At 41.0% G+C, this 17,765-nt stretch overlaps 1 protein-coding gene across 1 annotated transcript in view; it reads left to right on the forward strand.

The window, feature by feature from the left end:
• The window catches only part of LOC149452252 (receptor-interacting serine/threonine-protein kinase 3-like), a 33,879-nt gene extending 16,594 nt beyond the window's left edge, over positions 1-17,285 (forward strand). The window contains exons 6-10 of the mRNA XM_089689574.1: positions 8,890-8,996; positions 10,104-10,155; positions 13,326-13,396; positions 15,930-15,987; positions 16,077-17,285. Coding sequence (XP_089545700.1) covers positions 8,890-8,996; positions 10,104-10,155; positions 13,326-13,396; positions 15,930-15,987; positions 16,077-16,303 — 515 coding nt within the window. The 3' untranslated portion in view covers positions 16,304-17,285. The remainder of the gene's footprint in view (positions 1-8,889; positions 8,997-10,103; positions 10,156-13,325; positions 13,397-15,929; positions 15,988-16,076) is intronic.
• The last annotated feature ends 480 nt before the right edge of the window (positions 17,286-17,765 follow it).

Below are 17,765 nucleotides of genomic sequence, written 5' to 3' on the forward strand. Positions count from 1 at the left end.
CATTGGTAGTCTTTGGCATGAAAAATGCCCCATCATTGGTGTTAGGGGGAGGAAGAATGATCCAACATTGGTTTCTATGGGAGGAAGAATGCCTCATCCATGATGATCAAGTTGGAGGTAGAATGCCCCAGCCTTGATGTTCAGTAGGAGGAAAAATGCCCCAGCGTTTGTGTCAGTGGCAGGAAGAATGCCCCATCATTGGTGCCAGTGGTAGGAGCATGCCCCAGTGTTAATGTCAACTGAACAATCTCGAGTCATGGCTTTAGCCCATGGGATCCTGGGATTTTGTTCATCCCAGATCCCTCAGGGCTATCCTGGGATGTTATTAGATAGGTTCACAGACAGCCATAAATATATTTTGTTTGCAGGGTGGAGAAGTATAGGGACTTTCCAGCATTCTATTGCTATGTAGAAAAATGGTCAGCATACCAGTAATCCCATAAAGTGGGTTTTACTAAAGTAACATGCCTAGGAAAGCAATCACTAAGATTCCAAGGACACATGGGCTGGGATTTACTAAAACTGGAGAGTGCAAAATCTGGTGCAGCTCTGCATAAAAACCAATCAGCTTCCAGGTTTTATTGTAAAAGCTTAATTGAACAAGCTGAAGTTAGCAGCTGATTGGCTACCATGCACAGCTGTACCAGATTCTGAGTGCATCAGTTTTAGTAAATCTCCCCCATAGTTTATGTCTGTCACCTTTAGGCTAGGTTCACCCCTATGCAGTTTGTGTTTGATCTGTTTCTGCAGTGCGTTTTGTGTTGCATTTTTGCACTTGTGTTTTGGGTTTTTTTCTTGTTGCTAGGCAGATTTAAAATTTAAAACGCATACAAAAATGCATAAAAAAAACGCACAACATGCTTTTCTGCAGCGTTTCCATTGAAGTCTATAGAACCAAAAACTCAACTTTTTGCGTTTAAAAAAGTCCCCGACCAGGGGTGGACTGAAAACTCTTGGGGCCCCCGGGCAATAGGGGATCATGGGGCCCCTGTGTCCTTGCCCAAACTCAAAAAAGCCTATGAAAAAGGTACCAGGGGCATCTCATGGGGCCCCCTACTGACCCCGGGCTTTGGGCAGTGCCAGAGTTTCCAAATGGTCAGTCCGCCCCTGTCCCCGACCCTTTCCAAAAAATGCACCGGGTGAAAACATAAAGATGTGAACCTGTCCCGTAGGAAATCATGTTAAATGGACTGTAGTGGGAGAAGATGGCAGCTTGATTCCCCGAGCTCCGACACATGGAGGTAGGAGCACGTGCCCAAAGCAGGGAGAGACACTGCTGACATGGGGAAAGCGGATAGGAGACCCGCTGCCCCGCGATCGCGGTCTCCCTGCCAGACGAGCGGACCTGCCAGCCGCAGCATTCCAGATTTATTGCGGTCCCAGACCCCAGAGCACACTGAGGCCTCCTCCCATGCTGCCTCCTCCCACTCACTTCACAGAGCATCCCGCTCGCGGAGCAGGAGCCCAGCCGTAGCACCCACAGCCTGCCATTCTGCAGCCGCCCCTCTCACTATAGGGGATTTGAAAGCAGTTGCCTTGGATATTAAAGAGACCCTCTCTGCAGCAATTGCAGAGTTACATATCGACATGCAGGCAGTGGCCCAAAGGCTAGAAGCAGTAGAGGATAAAGTTATCACACAAGAACTTTCCATCCATGATATACTCAAACTGGTAGATACGCACACTAGGCACCTAAGAGAGCTTGATCGTCATATCGAGGACCTGGACATCAGGGGAAGACGACATAACTTAAGGGTACGTGGTGTACCTGAAGCAATTGAAACGGGCCAACTAACCCAAACGCTCTTAACTATTTTTAATGATCTTTTGGAAAGACCACAGGAGTCTCCTATTGAGATCGCATGCCTCCATAGGGCTCTACGTCTTAGAGGTAGGGACACTGATCCCCCGAGAGATATAATTTGCTGCTTATTCGACTTCTGACTCAAGGAAGACATATTACGCAAAGCGTGAGATCGAAACCGCGTGATATGTAATGGAGCAGAAATCAAATTATTTCAAGATCTCTCCCATGTCACCTTACAACGCAGAAAGGAACTACGCCCTCCAGGGGTATAGCATATCGCTGAAGATTCCAGTTTGGCCTTTCAGCAGATCACATGGGGCGATCAGCTATCCTGAGATTCCTGGAAGATATCGCATCATTTTGCAAGATACTAGATATCCCAATCGTGGGCCTGCCCAACTGGTCCGGAGAATCCCACCTCCCATCTCAAACGGATGAAGACCCAATAGAGGCCCAATTCGCTGTGCACCCTGGAGGAGCAAGGTGACGTAGATCCTTCCACCACACCTCATCTTCTCCTTTACGACGGAGACTCATCATTAGGGACAGTCTATCAGCTTCACCAGCTCATCGCTATGCACGTCACAAATGACACTTCTCCTTTTCCCCCTCCCCACCCGTGCATCACCCTTCCCCCATTTTATGGCTACTTCCATACCCGACCTAATATATCGTGTGATTCTCTCCTAAACTCTGGTTCCCATTCACCTTCAAATAAAAACCTTCTCTGCCCTTGGCTAAGATGCTAGGGTATGTATATCGAATTGGATTGTTCTAAATCTCATGCATATTACCTGTTCCTTCTATGTTAATGCCAAGTTAGACTGTATATACTCAGATGATATTAGCTCATGCTCTATGTGGGCTGCATAGTCACGGTAGTAATAGAACCACAGATCATAATCTTGCCTGTTCTGGGGTTTGTATGTCCATGTGGTAATGGATTAATGCACTGTGCTGTTAGCCTCGGTTGAGGCCGGAGTTTCTCCTTTTTCAGGACCCAGAAATGCAGACTACTCAGTTACCTCGACGTTGGCCTGCATCCCTGAATCTCGCTGCATTATGCAATTGCTGTCTCTATGCATGGTTTCTCATACGACTGAGATTTTGAGTTTGAACTACTATGGTTTAACGAAGCCTTCTCGCATTGCCCTTTGTGAACATATTTTATGGTCCATGAGCAATCCCAGAACGAGCTTTCTCACTCTCATCCACTGTTTATATTGTGGTACTATGGTACTGTTATTGTGTGACCATGACATACCTTGATACACATTCTACCCATGGTGCCTTTTTCTGAACATCTTAACCACAAATGGGCTCATTGGGACCTCTTTCCGAATACCATACTTTCCTACACGCTAGTGATCATCACCAGAATTACACACGAATACTTGCGGTACTATCTGCAAAACACTCACACACTTTTCCTTTCCCCCCCTCCCTCCTCCATACATCATCCTCCCTCCCATATTATGGCTGCCTTCACATTCTTCCTAATATATCGTGTGATTACCTTCCAAACCCAGGTTTCAAACCATCTTCAATTGAAATCCTTCTAACTGCCCTTGGCAAAGGTGTTAGGATATGTCTAATATATAGGGTTTCTCTAACTTTTGGGGTCAATATTTCTCTTCTTCCAGGGATTCAGGGATGCAGATTATCCAGATGGTTTGCCCTGGCCTGCATCCCTGAACCTTACTGCGTTATGCAATTGATGTTTCTTTGCAAGGTTTCATATAAGGTTGATATTTTAAGTCTGAACTAGTACAGTATAAGGAGACCTCTTCGCAGTGTCTGAGGTTGGCGCACTTTATGGCTCATAGGAAACTACAGAATGAACCTTGCTACTATTGTCTAATGTTTATACTATAGTAAAGTAACTATTTGACTATGCCACACCTTGCTTCACACCCTTATCTTAGTGCCTTCACATACAACTAGACTCATAGGAGCCTCCTACATTCTCCCGCATACCATACCTACATACAAGTTATTGAGCATCCCTGGATTTAAACACGATTACTTACACTATTATAATCTACACACTTCTACATATAACAGCTCCTACCCGTGTCCCCTTATTACAAATTGAATACCTCTCCCTACAAAAAATTTGCTGATATCCACATATCTCCGTGTGTCACTGCTACCTTTTACTGGACCCTATCTTACACACATTTTTTTGATCCTGACATACAGTACCTAATAGGTCCAAGACGGTCTCCCTTGGGACTCTCCCGCGACCCCCCACAGTGGACACCACTGGGTCTGACTAAACATCTCCGAACTGCATTTCACATCTACCCACAATACATCAAAAACCTCACCAATAAACAATGTATATAATACAAGATGGCGTAGCCGGACTACACTGTCTCCAGAGTTGGTTTCTTAAAAGAAGTTTTAGGACCACATAACACCACATTTATATGGGTTTTTATTGTGGATGCCTAACACTTTTCACCTCTACTATTATCTGAATTCTTGACTTTTCCTCTCTCTTTTTTCACTCCTATTTCTACTTTTCATTCTCTTTGCTTTCTGGGAGGGTTAATTGAGGTTCCTCTCCCCCCCCCTTTTTTTTTCTTTCTTCGCTCTTTCTCCAAACCTCTTGTTTACCCCCCCCCCCCTTCACACACCAAGCTGCAGCAAATTAGAGACCTTTATTAGTACTTTTTCTGCCATCCACGACAACGTCTACTAAACCCACATCTGTACGAACCCAGCATACACTTTCTGTGGCATCTCTTAATGCAAGAGGTCTAAATATACCTGAGAAACGCTCACAACTCCTGACTTACATGAAAAGCCTGCGAGCAGTTGTGCTCTTCACCAAGAAACTCACTTTCGGGATCATATCCCTAAATTCTCCAAAGCTAATTACCTGACATTCTACAATGCAGTTAACACAGAGGTGAAAGCAAAAGGTGTGTCCATTTTGATCTCCAAACAACTCCCGCTCACAATCACTGATTCTCTCGAGGATCCTGAAGGAAGGTTCCTCTTCCTTAAAGGCACCCTTTACAACAAACCGCTTACTCTAGCCAACATTTACAGCCCCAATACGGCACAAGTGAGCTTTTTCCATAACATTTCTAAAACATTTGGAACATTTCAATCGGGTATCCTGGTTCTTGGGGGTGATTTTAATGTATCATTGAATCCATTGGAAGACACTTCGACAGGCTCTTCATCGAAACCCTTCCGAGCACTTAAACAGATTAAACTTGAACTGAACAACCTTCTCCTCCATGATACATGGCGTACCCTACACCCCTCTTGACAGAAACTACACTTTTTTCTCCGCACCTCACAATCGTTATTCCAGAATCTATTTCTTTCACAAAAAGACTCACACACATTAAAGTCAGCCTCTATTGAACCAATGATTCTTTCTGATCATCACCCGATCATGATGCCCATACATCTTCCCAATGCCCCACCTACGTCCAAAATGTGGAGACTAGATCCCTTTCTCCTTACGGACTCATCCATTACCTTTCAAATTCTTGAATCTTTGACCAATTACTTCAAAGAAAATTTGTCCCCAGAAACAACACCTCTCATTCAATGGGAAGCACACAAATGTGTGATACATGGGCTCCTTTTTCAATTACTGCTTTACAAAAACGCATAGCTCAGGCATCTCCGGCTTACTATTGTCCAATCTCCCTCTTGAAAGTTAATCTAAAGATTTTCGCCAAAATACTAGCCAATCGTCTACTACACATCATAGACCCCATTATATCCACTGACCAGGTAGGGTTTGTACCTGGTAGAGAGGCAAGAGACAATATGATCAGGGCAATAAATGTGCATCATTGGTTGACACAGAAGAAACAATCAGGCTTTTTCCTCTCTCTAGACGCTGAGAAGGCCTTTGACAGGTTGGCATGGGACTACATGGAGGCTGTACTGATTGGCCTTGGGCTTCCTCCACGTCTCTTGAATTTTATCATATCTTTGTATACAACACCAACGTCCAAAGTGAGAGTCAATGGCCTCCTTTCAGCCGCCTTCTCTATTAGCAATGGAACCAGACAGGGATGTCCATTATCCCCCCTCCTGTTCATTCTTACTTTGGAACTTTTTTGAACTGCATTAAACGGAATGACAATATCAAAGGAATTTTAATCAATGGCAAAATACACAAAATAGCTGCCTTTGGTCAGGCAGGCAAAAACAAAAACTTTCCTTTCGCATAGCAGTCTGAGGCCATCATGTACTTAGGAATCCAATTACCGACTCACCTTACAGAACTCTATGCCAAAATCTTTTTACCCATTTTACGTAACATCATCAAGGATCTACAGACATGGAACAAACCTTTTTTTCTTGGTTTGGCAGAGCAGCTATTCTTAAAATGAACGTGCTTCCCAGATTACTATACCTGATGCAAAACAATTCCAATCAAACTACCCAATTCTTTCTTTAAGTCTTATAAAATACTATGTACCTCTTTTCTATGGTGTAATAAACGCCCCAGAATTGGTTTTGAACAACTTACCATGCCTAAGACGGGAGGAGGTATTGGACTGCCTGATATTACCCGTTACTACAGAGCCTGTCACATGGCAGGAATAGTAGATTGGTCTACGAACCGCAACCGTAAGGCTTGGGTAACTTTGGAAGCTGCATTTTCGCCACTTCCCGTTGGCTGAAAAATTCCTACATCCTGTCTGAGTTCAGGGAACACCTTCTTATAGATCCTACTTTAGCGTGTTATCATATGTTAAGTCAGAAAACAGGTTTTTCTTCAACCCCTGGTCCACTCACTCCTATCAAAATGAACCCTGACTTCCCCCCTGGTATGTCTCGTGCCTTTCCCGCCGGGTCTAGCCCCCCAGACAATTTGAATCTGCATCAACTCTTCAAAGATGGGAAATTCTTACTCAGAGATCACCTTTTAAACAAATGGCCATCCCTAACCCTGACGCCGTGGCTGCATAGACAGCTCCAACACTTTATACATAGCTCATCACACCTAAAAGATTACACTAGACCACTCACCCCATTTGAAAAACTATGCTCAACCGACTCTCCCCAGAGACATGTCGCATCTAAGCTCTACACATGCCTCGAAAACACAATTGACCTTCCATCTAGGAAAGCCTGCAAGGCCCGGAGCTCTGACCTACAACTCCAACTATCGCCAGAAGACTGGGATCACATTTATGAACATATACATAAAGGTTCCATATGTGTCTCCACACAAGAAAACTATTTTAAACTATACTCTAGATGGTACAGAGATCTGTCCCTGCTTCACAAATTTGACCCTAACATTTCAGATTTGTGCTAGAGATGCCACCAGGTGACGGGTACACTATTGCATATCTGGTGGGACTGCCCACTACTGCAATCTTTCTGGGGGAAATTTCAACTCATAATCACGCAAGTAACTACGTACTCCCTAGACCTCTCCCCCGCACAATTCTTGCTCCACCACTCCACACTTCCATTTCGGACGTACCGTAAATCACTCGCCAGGCACATGGTAAACGCGGCAAAACAATGTATCCCAGTTCACTGGCGCACAACACATGTTCCCACTATTCGAGAATGGTTTGCTAGGATCAACAAAATTGAGGAAATGGAGGAACTGATTTCTGTAGCAAAAGACCATCCTGAGAGATTCAGGAAGACATGGGCTTGTTGGAGTCATTTCAAAACCACTACCACCTATCACCTACATGAACAGCTTACACCCCCTGACTAAATAATTGAATACAATGTTATGTCATACGACACCCTATCGATCTGTGACGCATTTTGATGCACATTTAGACGGATTGGGTTTCAACATCATAACCTACATTTCAGGTTTTTGACCCACTTATTAACTCATTGGATGATCTCGCACATATTGGCTCCTAGGCTAAGTAGCGATCTTTCTGGCTCGTATGGAACAAAGTGAATTATTTCATTTGCACTGCCCCTTCCAACATCCCCTCTACCCCACACCCAGTCCCCCCCCCCCCATTTTTTTTTCTTTTCTCCTCTCCTTACATCCCCCCTTACCACCTCACTTTGCATCTCCTTTTCTATCTTATTATCTTTTCATCTCTCTGATTCCTCTTTCCCTCACACCTTTTGTATGAGTTCATAAATCATATATCCCCAACAAAATATAACACGTAATCTCTCATACAGGTGTGATTAGAGTCACATAGATCACACTTTCCCGAAATGGGCACACAAATTATAACGCACTTATCAACATGAGCTATCATTTCCCAGCACTTCACACCCCTCCAACATGAGGGCCTACAAGTAGATAGGGGGTAATTATTACACCTATAATGATTTACCTATTGCACCATTTGTATCTGCTGGTTTGCTGTACATTTTTGGATATAAAGTTATATCTCACTATGATTTGTAACACAATTCAAACCCATAGCCCGTCTGTGAAACGGGATGCTGCATATTGTGTCTATGTTCGGACTGTAACCCATATTTGTATTCAGATTGATCTGCCTTAACTCTTCCAATAAAATTATTTTTGGAAAAAGAAAATAGACTGTAGTGCATTTCTGCAAAACCCAAGACTCTGCAGAAAACTCTTAGGTGTGAACCTAGAGTTAGAAAGATGACCTACAGTAAGTGCACATTTTATTACAAAAGCAACCATTCACAAAATACGATCCACTGGGTCCACTGCTCATCTCTATCACCTATTTAGTCAGTTTTTGTGTTGGACTTGTAACTTCAAGTAAAACCTACTTCAAGGGTTTTGTGGTGTTTTGGCCATTTTGCAACATAGAGTTGTAAGGTAGCGCCATGGGTTGTGCACTTAAATATTTTGGCTAGGAGGTATGTTTACATATGGATTTGTTTAACAAATGTCTTTACTACTGTCTGTGTTCTGTTGGGGAGGAAATACTTTAAAAAAGTTTTGCTGAAGTTTACCTTTAACGAATAAACTGCGAAACTACAAGTCCCATCATGCCTCTGCCTTTGGGAGTCATGCTTATAACTGTCAGTCTTGCAATGCCTCATGGGACTTGTAGTTTGGCAACAGTTGGCGGACCACCAGTTTGACACCTGATTTATCTATAATGGTTCCTTTTTTGAAGACTGCAGTGAATGTACATCAGTGATGTATGAAGCTTATCAGAAGGAGGCTGTCAGTGCAGTTCGAAGTGTTGAAGATCGTCTCATCAATATGGGTTCTTCAGATCAGGTAGTCCATATTGTCACAATTGCTGCATTCCATGTGTATTTACATATTAACCACTTGCCCTCCAGAGGATTTACCCCCCCCCCCACTCCCCCCTTCCTGACCAGGCCTTTTTTTGTGATACGGCGCTGCATTACTTTAACTGACAATTGCAAAGTCATGCAACGCTGCACCTAAATGAAATTTATGTCCTTTTTTCCTCACAAATAAAGCTTTCTTTTGGTGGTATTTGATCACTTGTGCGGTTTTTTTTGCACTATAAACAAAAAAACAATATTTTGGACTTTTTTCTATGAAGCATATCCAGTACAAAAATTTAAAAAAATCAAATTTCGTCAAAAATTTAGGCCAAAATGTATTCTGCTCCATGTCTTGGCAAAAACAAAAATCCCAATACGTGTAAATTAAGTGGTTTACATGAAAGTTATAGTGTTTACAAATGGAGGTATAGATAATGGATTTTTTTTTCTCGTAATGGCGGCGATCAGCAACTTATAGCAGGACTGCGGCAGGCATTCTGACACTGGGGGGGAACTGACTTGGTGTCGCTGACATCCCCAGTGATACCAATGCAATGATCAGTGCTAATAAAAAAGCACTGACACTGTACTAATGAAACTGGGTAGGAAGGGGTTAACATCTGCGGTGATCAAAGGGTTAACTGTGTGTTGTTTCTCTGTGTGTGCTTTTTTGTAAGCTCACTGCTTTGTATGGCTCTGCTATGCAGTGTGCAGGAGCTGACAGGGGAGACATCTGTATTGTTTACGTACAGGTCTCGCCCCTATTGGAGATGCTCGGCGATCACCGGATCCCGGTGAGCAATCACCGGTGGGGACCCGCTGATTGACACTCAAGGCCGCGAATGGCGGCGCGGGTAGGGCGCATCCTACCCGGAACGGCAAAATCACGTATATATACGGGATTTTTTGCACCTGTAGCAGTATTTCTGATATAGGACAGCGTGAAACCGATTAAATAAGGTTTTGTTATGATCATTCTCATAAACCTTTCCATTGTAAGTTTGTCATCATTATGATCAACAAATAAGAGGGAATCATTTAAAATTACAATTTTTTAAAAACATACCCTTTTTTTTTCCTCTTTTTACAGCAAGCGGATTCATCTGACTATGTGAGTGGAGGTACAGAGGAATTCCTGAAAGGTAAGTAAAATGATTAACACATACATGGTAATTTGCAATCTGCATAATGATGTTTTGAATCTGTACTCTTGCAATTCTCTCAAAAATTTTAACTATTTTAATTACTTAAGATAATCCTCTCTTTACTAAAATGATCACTAAATTCACCCCCTCCTTATCAGCATACACTGCACTTACCGTTCACCGTTCCTACATTCCCATTCAACTGACAGGAGTGACATACCCAACACTTTCTTGCATCTGAAAGCATTGGTCCCCCACGATTGGCCCACTGCTGTCACATGACTGGGGAAGGGGTCCGTACCCTTGTGTAAGGTCAGATGAGCCAGTTTGGAGGCAAAGAGGGTTTATGCTCTTTTAACCACTTCATGTCCGGACACTTTTACCCCTTTCCTGCCCAGGCCAATTTTCAGCTTTCAGCGCTATCACACTTCGAATGACAATTGTGCAGTCATGCAACACTGTACCCAAATGAATTTTTTCGCATTTTTTTTGAGACAGATTAAACTTTATTATGGTGGTATTTATTCACCTCTGGGATTTTAATTTTGTTGCTATATAAATGAAAAAGTCCAAACATTTTGAAAAAAAAGTGTTTATATTATAAAATTTGGCAAATAAATAATCTTTCTTCATAAATTTTGGCCAGAATGTATTCAGCTATCTTTTTTAGTAAAAAAAATAAATAACCCAGATTAGTTTATAATCAAAAATTATAATTTTAAAAAATATTTTTTTACATTTTTATATATATATTTAATACACTGTCACCCTAGCAGTACAGTGTCATTATACTACTTGTGGGGGTGATGATTTTTTTTTTTTTTTTACACTGATTGCTTTTACACCCATATAGGCTGTAAAAGCAATCATTTCTCATTCTCTCTGGCTGCATTCCTGCAGCCATTGAGAAATACTGAGAGAGCTGTGGTTGGTCAAATGCTTGTCACATGGTACAAGGCTGTTGTGAATAGACTTGTACCATGTGACCGCTGTGATCATTCACAGATTTCACTGGTAGTAAGCAATGATGTCAGCAAGTGACATCCTGTTTACTACTATTCATGTGATCACCAATGTGATTGGCCAATCAGTGATCACATGAATCGGGAGCTCACACAGAGGTCCCGTACAGCGATTGGTGTTCCGTTGTGTCTGGAGGGCACCGGATCGCAGTGCTGCGCGCTCCCAGGAAGCGCGCACAGTGAATGCGGAGTCCTTTTATAAACGGCCACCCGCTCCTGCATTGCTCCCGTCCGGCCCTTTATGTACATGGGCCGGATGGGAAGTGGTTAAGGAAGGGGGTTTAGGGAAAGGGTCACTTTACTGACAGATCTAGACTAAAATTATCAGAACGCATATATTTTATTCATTTGACAGCACTGCTGGAGCCCCCCTAAAATTCTGCTCTTTCCTTTTCTGCTCTCCTACAGCACATGGGGCCTGAGCAACCATGACATATGTCTATGCAGGGAGAATTGAGGTGTAGTATGTGTTCAAACCAATGTAAATTTCAACTTTTTAGAAAGCCAGGATTTGCATGAAAACTTCTGAATGCTCTAGTAGCTTTGTGCAAGGGATCATTCTGACATGACTAATAAATATGGCCTTATGGGTAGGTTTAGCCAAAACGTTCTTTTCAAATTTGCATGGAGTACAAAAGGGTTAAATACCCATGTCTGGTTGTTTTTGCTGTCTGTGGCCCATTGGGGAGATTTCCCTTAAATGCTTGCACTGGAGGTGACAGGAAATTGCTACAAAATGAGCAAAATTACCCTCTTAGGCTGGATTCACACTTGAGTATAACCTCTCTGAGCCTTTCTGTGCATTTTTTTGTGTTTTTCATGCAGAGTTATTTAAGCATTTTAGAGCTTTGGAGTTTATTAGCCAATAGAGAAAAATATCATTTGTTGCTAGGTTTTTCAGCTTTTTTAGCTTTTCCCTCAGCTTTTATTTTTGTATTATTATTTTTTTTTTATGGCAAAGGGTTTAGAGTTAAGGTTAGATTAGGGATAGGGGTTAAGTTTAGCACCAGGAGTTAATATTTTATTTGTTTTATTATTTATTATTTTTTGTTAGGGTTAAGCTGGCCATACACATATAGATTTTCGGATGAGAATATTCGTACAAAAAGTCGTATGGAAATTCTTTGAACATTCGGTGAATGGACGAATGTCGTTTGAAATTTGTCTTTTGCTTTTAACATTCGAGTTTAATATGAATGTAATTTCTGAACAATAACCACATATATTGGCCCAAATTCGTTTGATCGAGGAAAGTTTTCCTTCCTGCCCCTTCAAATTTTCTTGTCACAGCTGTTGAAAACAAACATCGATTTGATCGCACTAATGATTAGAAAATCAAACGAATATTCTTGAAATGAAAATTCTCAAACGAAAATCTATACTTTAGCCAGCTTGTTTATTGATTATTAATAAATAATACAAATAATGTATTTATTTTTTCTTAGGATGTTTATGTTTATTATTATTTATTAATTATTATTACTATTTATTTTTTAGGGTTGGGGTTTAAGGTTCGGGGTTAATTATTATGTATTTAATATTTCTGATTATTTTTATTCATCTTTGTATTTATTTTACAATAATTAACGCTCCAAAAACATGTGACAACGTGCATATCATGCACTTCCATTCATTTTTATGGAATTAAAAATGCTCAAAATCGTGCAAATCTGCCCGATTTGAGTGACAAAAACCTCCAGAACTTGTTTGAGCTTCAGGTGAGTTGAAGTGGAGATGTAAACCATCTCCATCGAGAATCATTGATTCTTTCTCCTTAAGCGTTTTGGACCTTCCAGCTACAAGTCGCTTAGGTGTGAATAGAGCTTTAGACATTTTGTCACCAAAACCAATGTCGCCACTGGAAGATTTAACCTTACCTCTTTCTGTAGTGACAACTCTAGCATTTTTCCCCTCATTTTCTGTCTCAGTGACAGTGGTCACCAGGACAAATAGAAGGGTACATTGTCTCCAACTGGGACACAGATCTGAATTAGAAACTTAGTAGAGTGTCTAACACTATCCAAAATTTCAAAAAAAATTGCCTTTACGGTTACAAAAGTTAATTATTTAGGAACTATGTTCACTTATCTTTTTAGAAACAGATTGCACTATTCAGTACATCATGTATATTCCTTCATATTTTAGCCTTAGAAAATGGAGGCGTGAGTCAAGATTCTCAACATTCAGATTCAAAAACATCTGGAGAAGATACAAAGGTAAGATGAAAACACATCGAGAACTCTCACCAGGCTATAGTAGGTAATAGGAAGGCTGTTAGTGCCCAGTTTACATCTCTGGAATCAGACTTCCGAAGGTAAAATGGATTTTTACACTGAGTTTCACACCTTCTATCTAAGGATTGGTAGAGAGCTTTTTCATGAGAGGGTGCAGGGAAGAATGTACAATGTCCTTTATGTATAGGCACGGTTAGATAGGATAACACAAGAGATATCACTAGTCATTTTAGCCAGAAACAAGTTGTCTACTTTTCTGTAGTAGTAAAGGCAGCCTTGTTATTGGTTCCTTTTTGACTTACAAGCATGACTACATACAGTAATGTAGTATGTTAGCCGTATTGCAGAGTTGATGCTAGACTCTGACACCCAGAGCACATACCCATTGTCTTCTACTGAGTGCCCTGGGTCTCCTTTGCACTAAGTATTGCCATCATGCCAGGTATTATCCTGTTGACAACCAAACTTCAATCTCTGAACTTTGCTTCTAAGATTGTTTGTATATTGTAAATCCATTCAATACACAATATATATTTTTTGAAATCTTTTTATTTTCGGTCACATTGTCATATATATTAGCGATACAGTTATGACCATTTAAGTTCAAAGCACTTTTTAAGATAAAAATGATTACAAGGTATGACAATTTAATTCCTGGAATGGGCTCTGTTAAAAAAAAAAACATTTGCTCACTCAACTGTTGTCACCTTCAAAGTCACTTTTCTAAGTGACTGTGCCACTGCTGGAAAAAATCCCAAAATTCACTTTCCGGAACGCTGCGCAGTAGCTTTGTTGCGGCGCACTGTATGTCCAGAATGTCATCAAACCTGTGTCCTTTTAAGGCATTTTTAAATTTTGGAAACAGCCAGAAGTCTCGAGGTACTAGAACAGGGGAATAACGTGGTTGGTTAAGTTTTAAAATGGATTTCTGGGCCAGGAAATCACAAACACTTAACGCATCATGTGCAGGAGCATTGATATGATGGAGAATCCACTTGTCAGGCCAGAGTTATGGTCTTTTTCCTCCGAACAAATTTCCATAACAGATTTTCAAGTAACAATGTTGGTTGACATTTGGACCACGATCTCTGCACTCGTAGTATACTATCCCTTTGTGATTTAAAAAAAAAACACACCAGCATGGTTGTGAACTGAGAAGAAGACATGCGTGCTTTCTTCGGGTGAGGTGTCCATGTTTGCATCCATCCTTTGCATTTTTGGCTGTCCACTTCTGGCATCATCATGGACATCTTCCCATCCCTCCTTAAACCGCCTATGCCATTCAAAAACACTTGACTTCTTCATGGAATGTTCACCATAAGCCAGCTGTAACAGAGCTAAAGTTTCACTCACACTTTTGCCAATTTTCATGCCAATTTTCATGCCATATTTTATGTTCATCTGCTGCTCCAGATTTGGCACTCATTTTCTGCCAACAGCACAATGCACACACGTGTTATTTCTTCTACTACTCGGTTAACCCTTTGAGGACCAAGGGACATATTTGTCCCATGTTTTTAATTGCGTGTATCATCTGATTAAGAACTTAAAACTCTTTCTTTTCTTTTTTTTGATTTGAGTCAAAATATTAGTTCTTATCAACAACAAATGGATCTAGCTTTTTGCCAATTATTTCATGAAATGGCTTAGTTACAGCAACTGAAGTGTACGAACTTTAAAAACAAAAAAATTGATTCTTTTGGCGTTCCAAAATCTTACGGTCCTCAAAGGGTTAAGACTGAGTCAACTGGTCTGCCACCCAGGCCAGTGCAAGTTAGAACAAGTCAGAATAAGCCGAGTGTGACTGGCTGTCTGACTCACCACCACAATTCTATACTGTGGGCATTCCAGGAATTCAGTTGTCACACCTCGTATATTAGACCCAAATTCAACCCAAAGACCAATGACAATCATTCCAAAACTTACGATTGCAAGACATTCTAAGGTCTGGGTAGCCTTTTTTTTCCTCGGGCCTGGGTCCTAATTCAGGAAAAGCCATAATACTAACTGCTCAGTTCTAAGGGATTGCTTTAGGAAAGGGAAACAAAAACTAGGAAGACAGCAAAAAGAAATGAGAAGGGATGAGGAAGAGATGGGATGGGGGGACAAAAATACTGTCTCTACTACTTTTTGTCATGGCTTGCTTCAAATACCACAACTGTCAAGCATAATTCTATACTGTCGGCATTCCGGGAATTCAGTATCACACCTTGTATATTAGACCCAAATTCAGCCCAAAGACCAATGACAAGCATTCCAAAACTTCAGCTTGCAAGACATTCTAAGGTCTGGGTATCCTTTTTTTTTCCTCGGGTCTCCACTACTTTTTGTCATGGCATGCTTCAAATCCCATAACAGTCAAGATGGCCAAGGGTGCCTTGAGTCTTTTAGGACACTAGCAATGTCCCTGCATAATAAAAACAAACTGAACTAACTATATTCTGATATTGATTTTGCTAGTAATGGAGTGCATAAATGCATTGAATGTTTATGCTAACTTCTTTTTGCCTTGTAGGCTTTTTGGAATGTTGAAGACACCAATAAAAACAAAGAAAATATTTGCTCCAGCACAGGTCTGTAATCCTTTATGTACTGTAGAGTGCATGTAGTAAAAGTCAGTGAAAGTATATCTATTGCTAATAATGTCTTGTCTTCCCTTCAGGAGGCACTATGGATAAGCTTGTGGAAGTTCTTAAGGAATCTGGTGACTACAAAAAGATCATGGACAAATTGAACGATGAAGGAGTCCTTTCAGAAGAAGATCAGCGAAACTTAAATTCCTCTCAGAATCTGAAAGATTTTGGCAATGCAGCAAAAGTATTTGGGGAAAAACTGAAAGACAAGCCTGTACAGATTTTGCCAATTTTGAAATCGCTCTTTGATTTATGATCTATACTAAATATAACAGAAGGACATTTGCTAAATGGCCAAAGTGGTTGAAAGGAAGATGACATGACCTACAGTTTTGCTAAGAGTAAAAGAAAAAATCTGCAAAGAACTATTTCTAAGGTTAGGAAACCTACAGATTTCTCCATGGGGTAAAAGTACTTTTGAATGGTTTTCTTTAAGCTTTAAGTGTTGTGTCCAGAAATTTCAATTTTAGGGGGGTGGCCACTCCTACTTAGAATTGCATTGCTGACAAGGTCTTAAATCTATCATTGACCGTGGGCTTAATAGAAGTATTTACTATAATATGCTGCACAGCTTGTATATCTTTGATATGAGTAGAAGTTAAAAAGAGAATCTGTCACTTTATTCATTGAAGAAAAAACGAAAGGTTCTTATGAAAGCTTACCCACCTCACCTCTTAAACTCATCCTTGTTGTACTCCCTCCCACCCTGTTCTTGTGTTGGAGCCATTTCAAATACCTGGAGCTTTTGGAGATGAAGGAGCCTGTGTCCTTCTCTGTACCTCCAAGGATGCAGTGTTTTGGCTGCCAATCATTTGCCTGAAAACACTTTTCAAATGAGGCAGGGGACCAGGCCATCAACCATGGGTAAACTCCAAGACTGTCTGACATGAAGCTAACACAGGAGTAGGACCCATGGTTTTGATGAATAAATGTAGCTTTGGGGAAGGCGAGCGTAAGTGGTAATGGGGAGTGAGCTGTTGGGAGAACCTGTCTCTTTTCCCTGAATGGGCAAACTGACCAAATCTCTAAAAGCTCAAGGTTTAGGCAATCTTTAAATGATCCACCTTAATAAGATTGAGAACTTTAGTTGTTTTATTTGCACTAACCGGGCAAGATTTTAGGGGTCTACCCCCTTCTTCTAAGCCCAAGATAACCTACAGTACTGTTTAAGGGTAATGTGAAGGGTTTTTTTTAGTAATTTTCATTTTTTAATAAAAAATAAACATAAATTGTATCAACCTACTGTAGGTGGGTTTTGTTCCGGGAAGAGAAGCCAGAGATAACACAATAAGGGCCATAAATATACATCATTGGTTAACCCAAAATCAACAGTCCGGATTCTTTCTCTCTTTAGATGCCGAGAAGGCATTTGACAGACTAGCTTGGGATTACCTAGAGGCAGCTTTGATTGGCATTGGACTGCCTTTGCGCTTTTTGACCTATATTATGTCTCTATATAAAGCCCCCACAGCGCGAGTGCGAGTGAACGGACACCTATCAGACTCTTTTCTGATCAGCAACGGGACCAGACAGGGATGCCCACTGTCACCTCTCTTATTCATTCTTACACTGGAACCCTTATTGAATTGCATTAAAGATAATGCCAACATTAAAGGGATTTTGATCAATGGCAAAACGCATAAAGTGGCAGCCTTTGCTGACGACATACTGCTTTTCCTGACAGATCCTCATATCACGATACCTAATTTGTTACAGGA

Source organism: Staurois parvus, unplaced genomic scaffold, assembly GCF_062004578.1.
Source record: "Staurois parvus isolate SC_StPar_1 unplaced genomic scaffold, SC_StPar_1.0 ptg000486l, whole genome shotgun sequence".
Classification (NCBI taxonomy): domain Eukaryota; kingdom Metazoa; phylum Chordata; class Amphibia; order Anura; family Ranidae; genus Staurois; species Staurois parvus.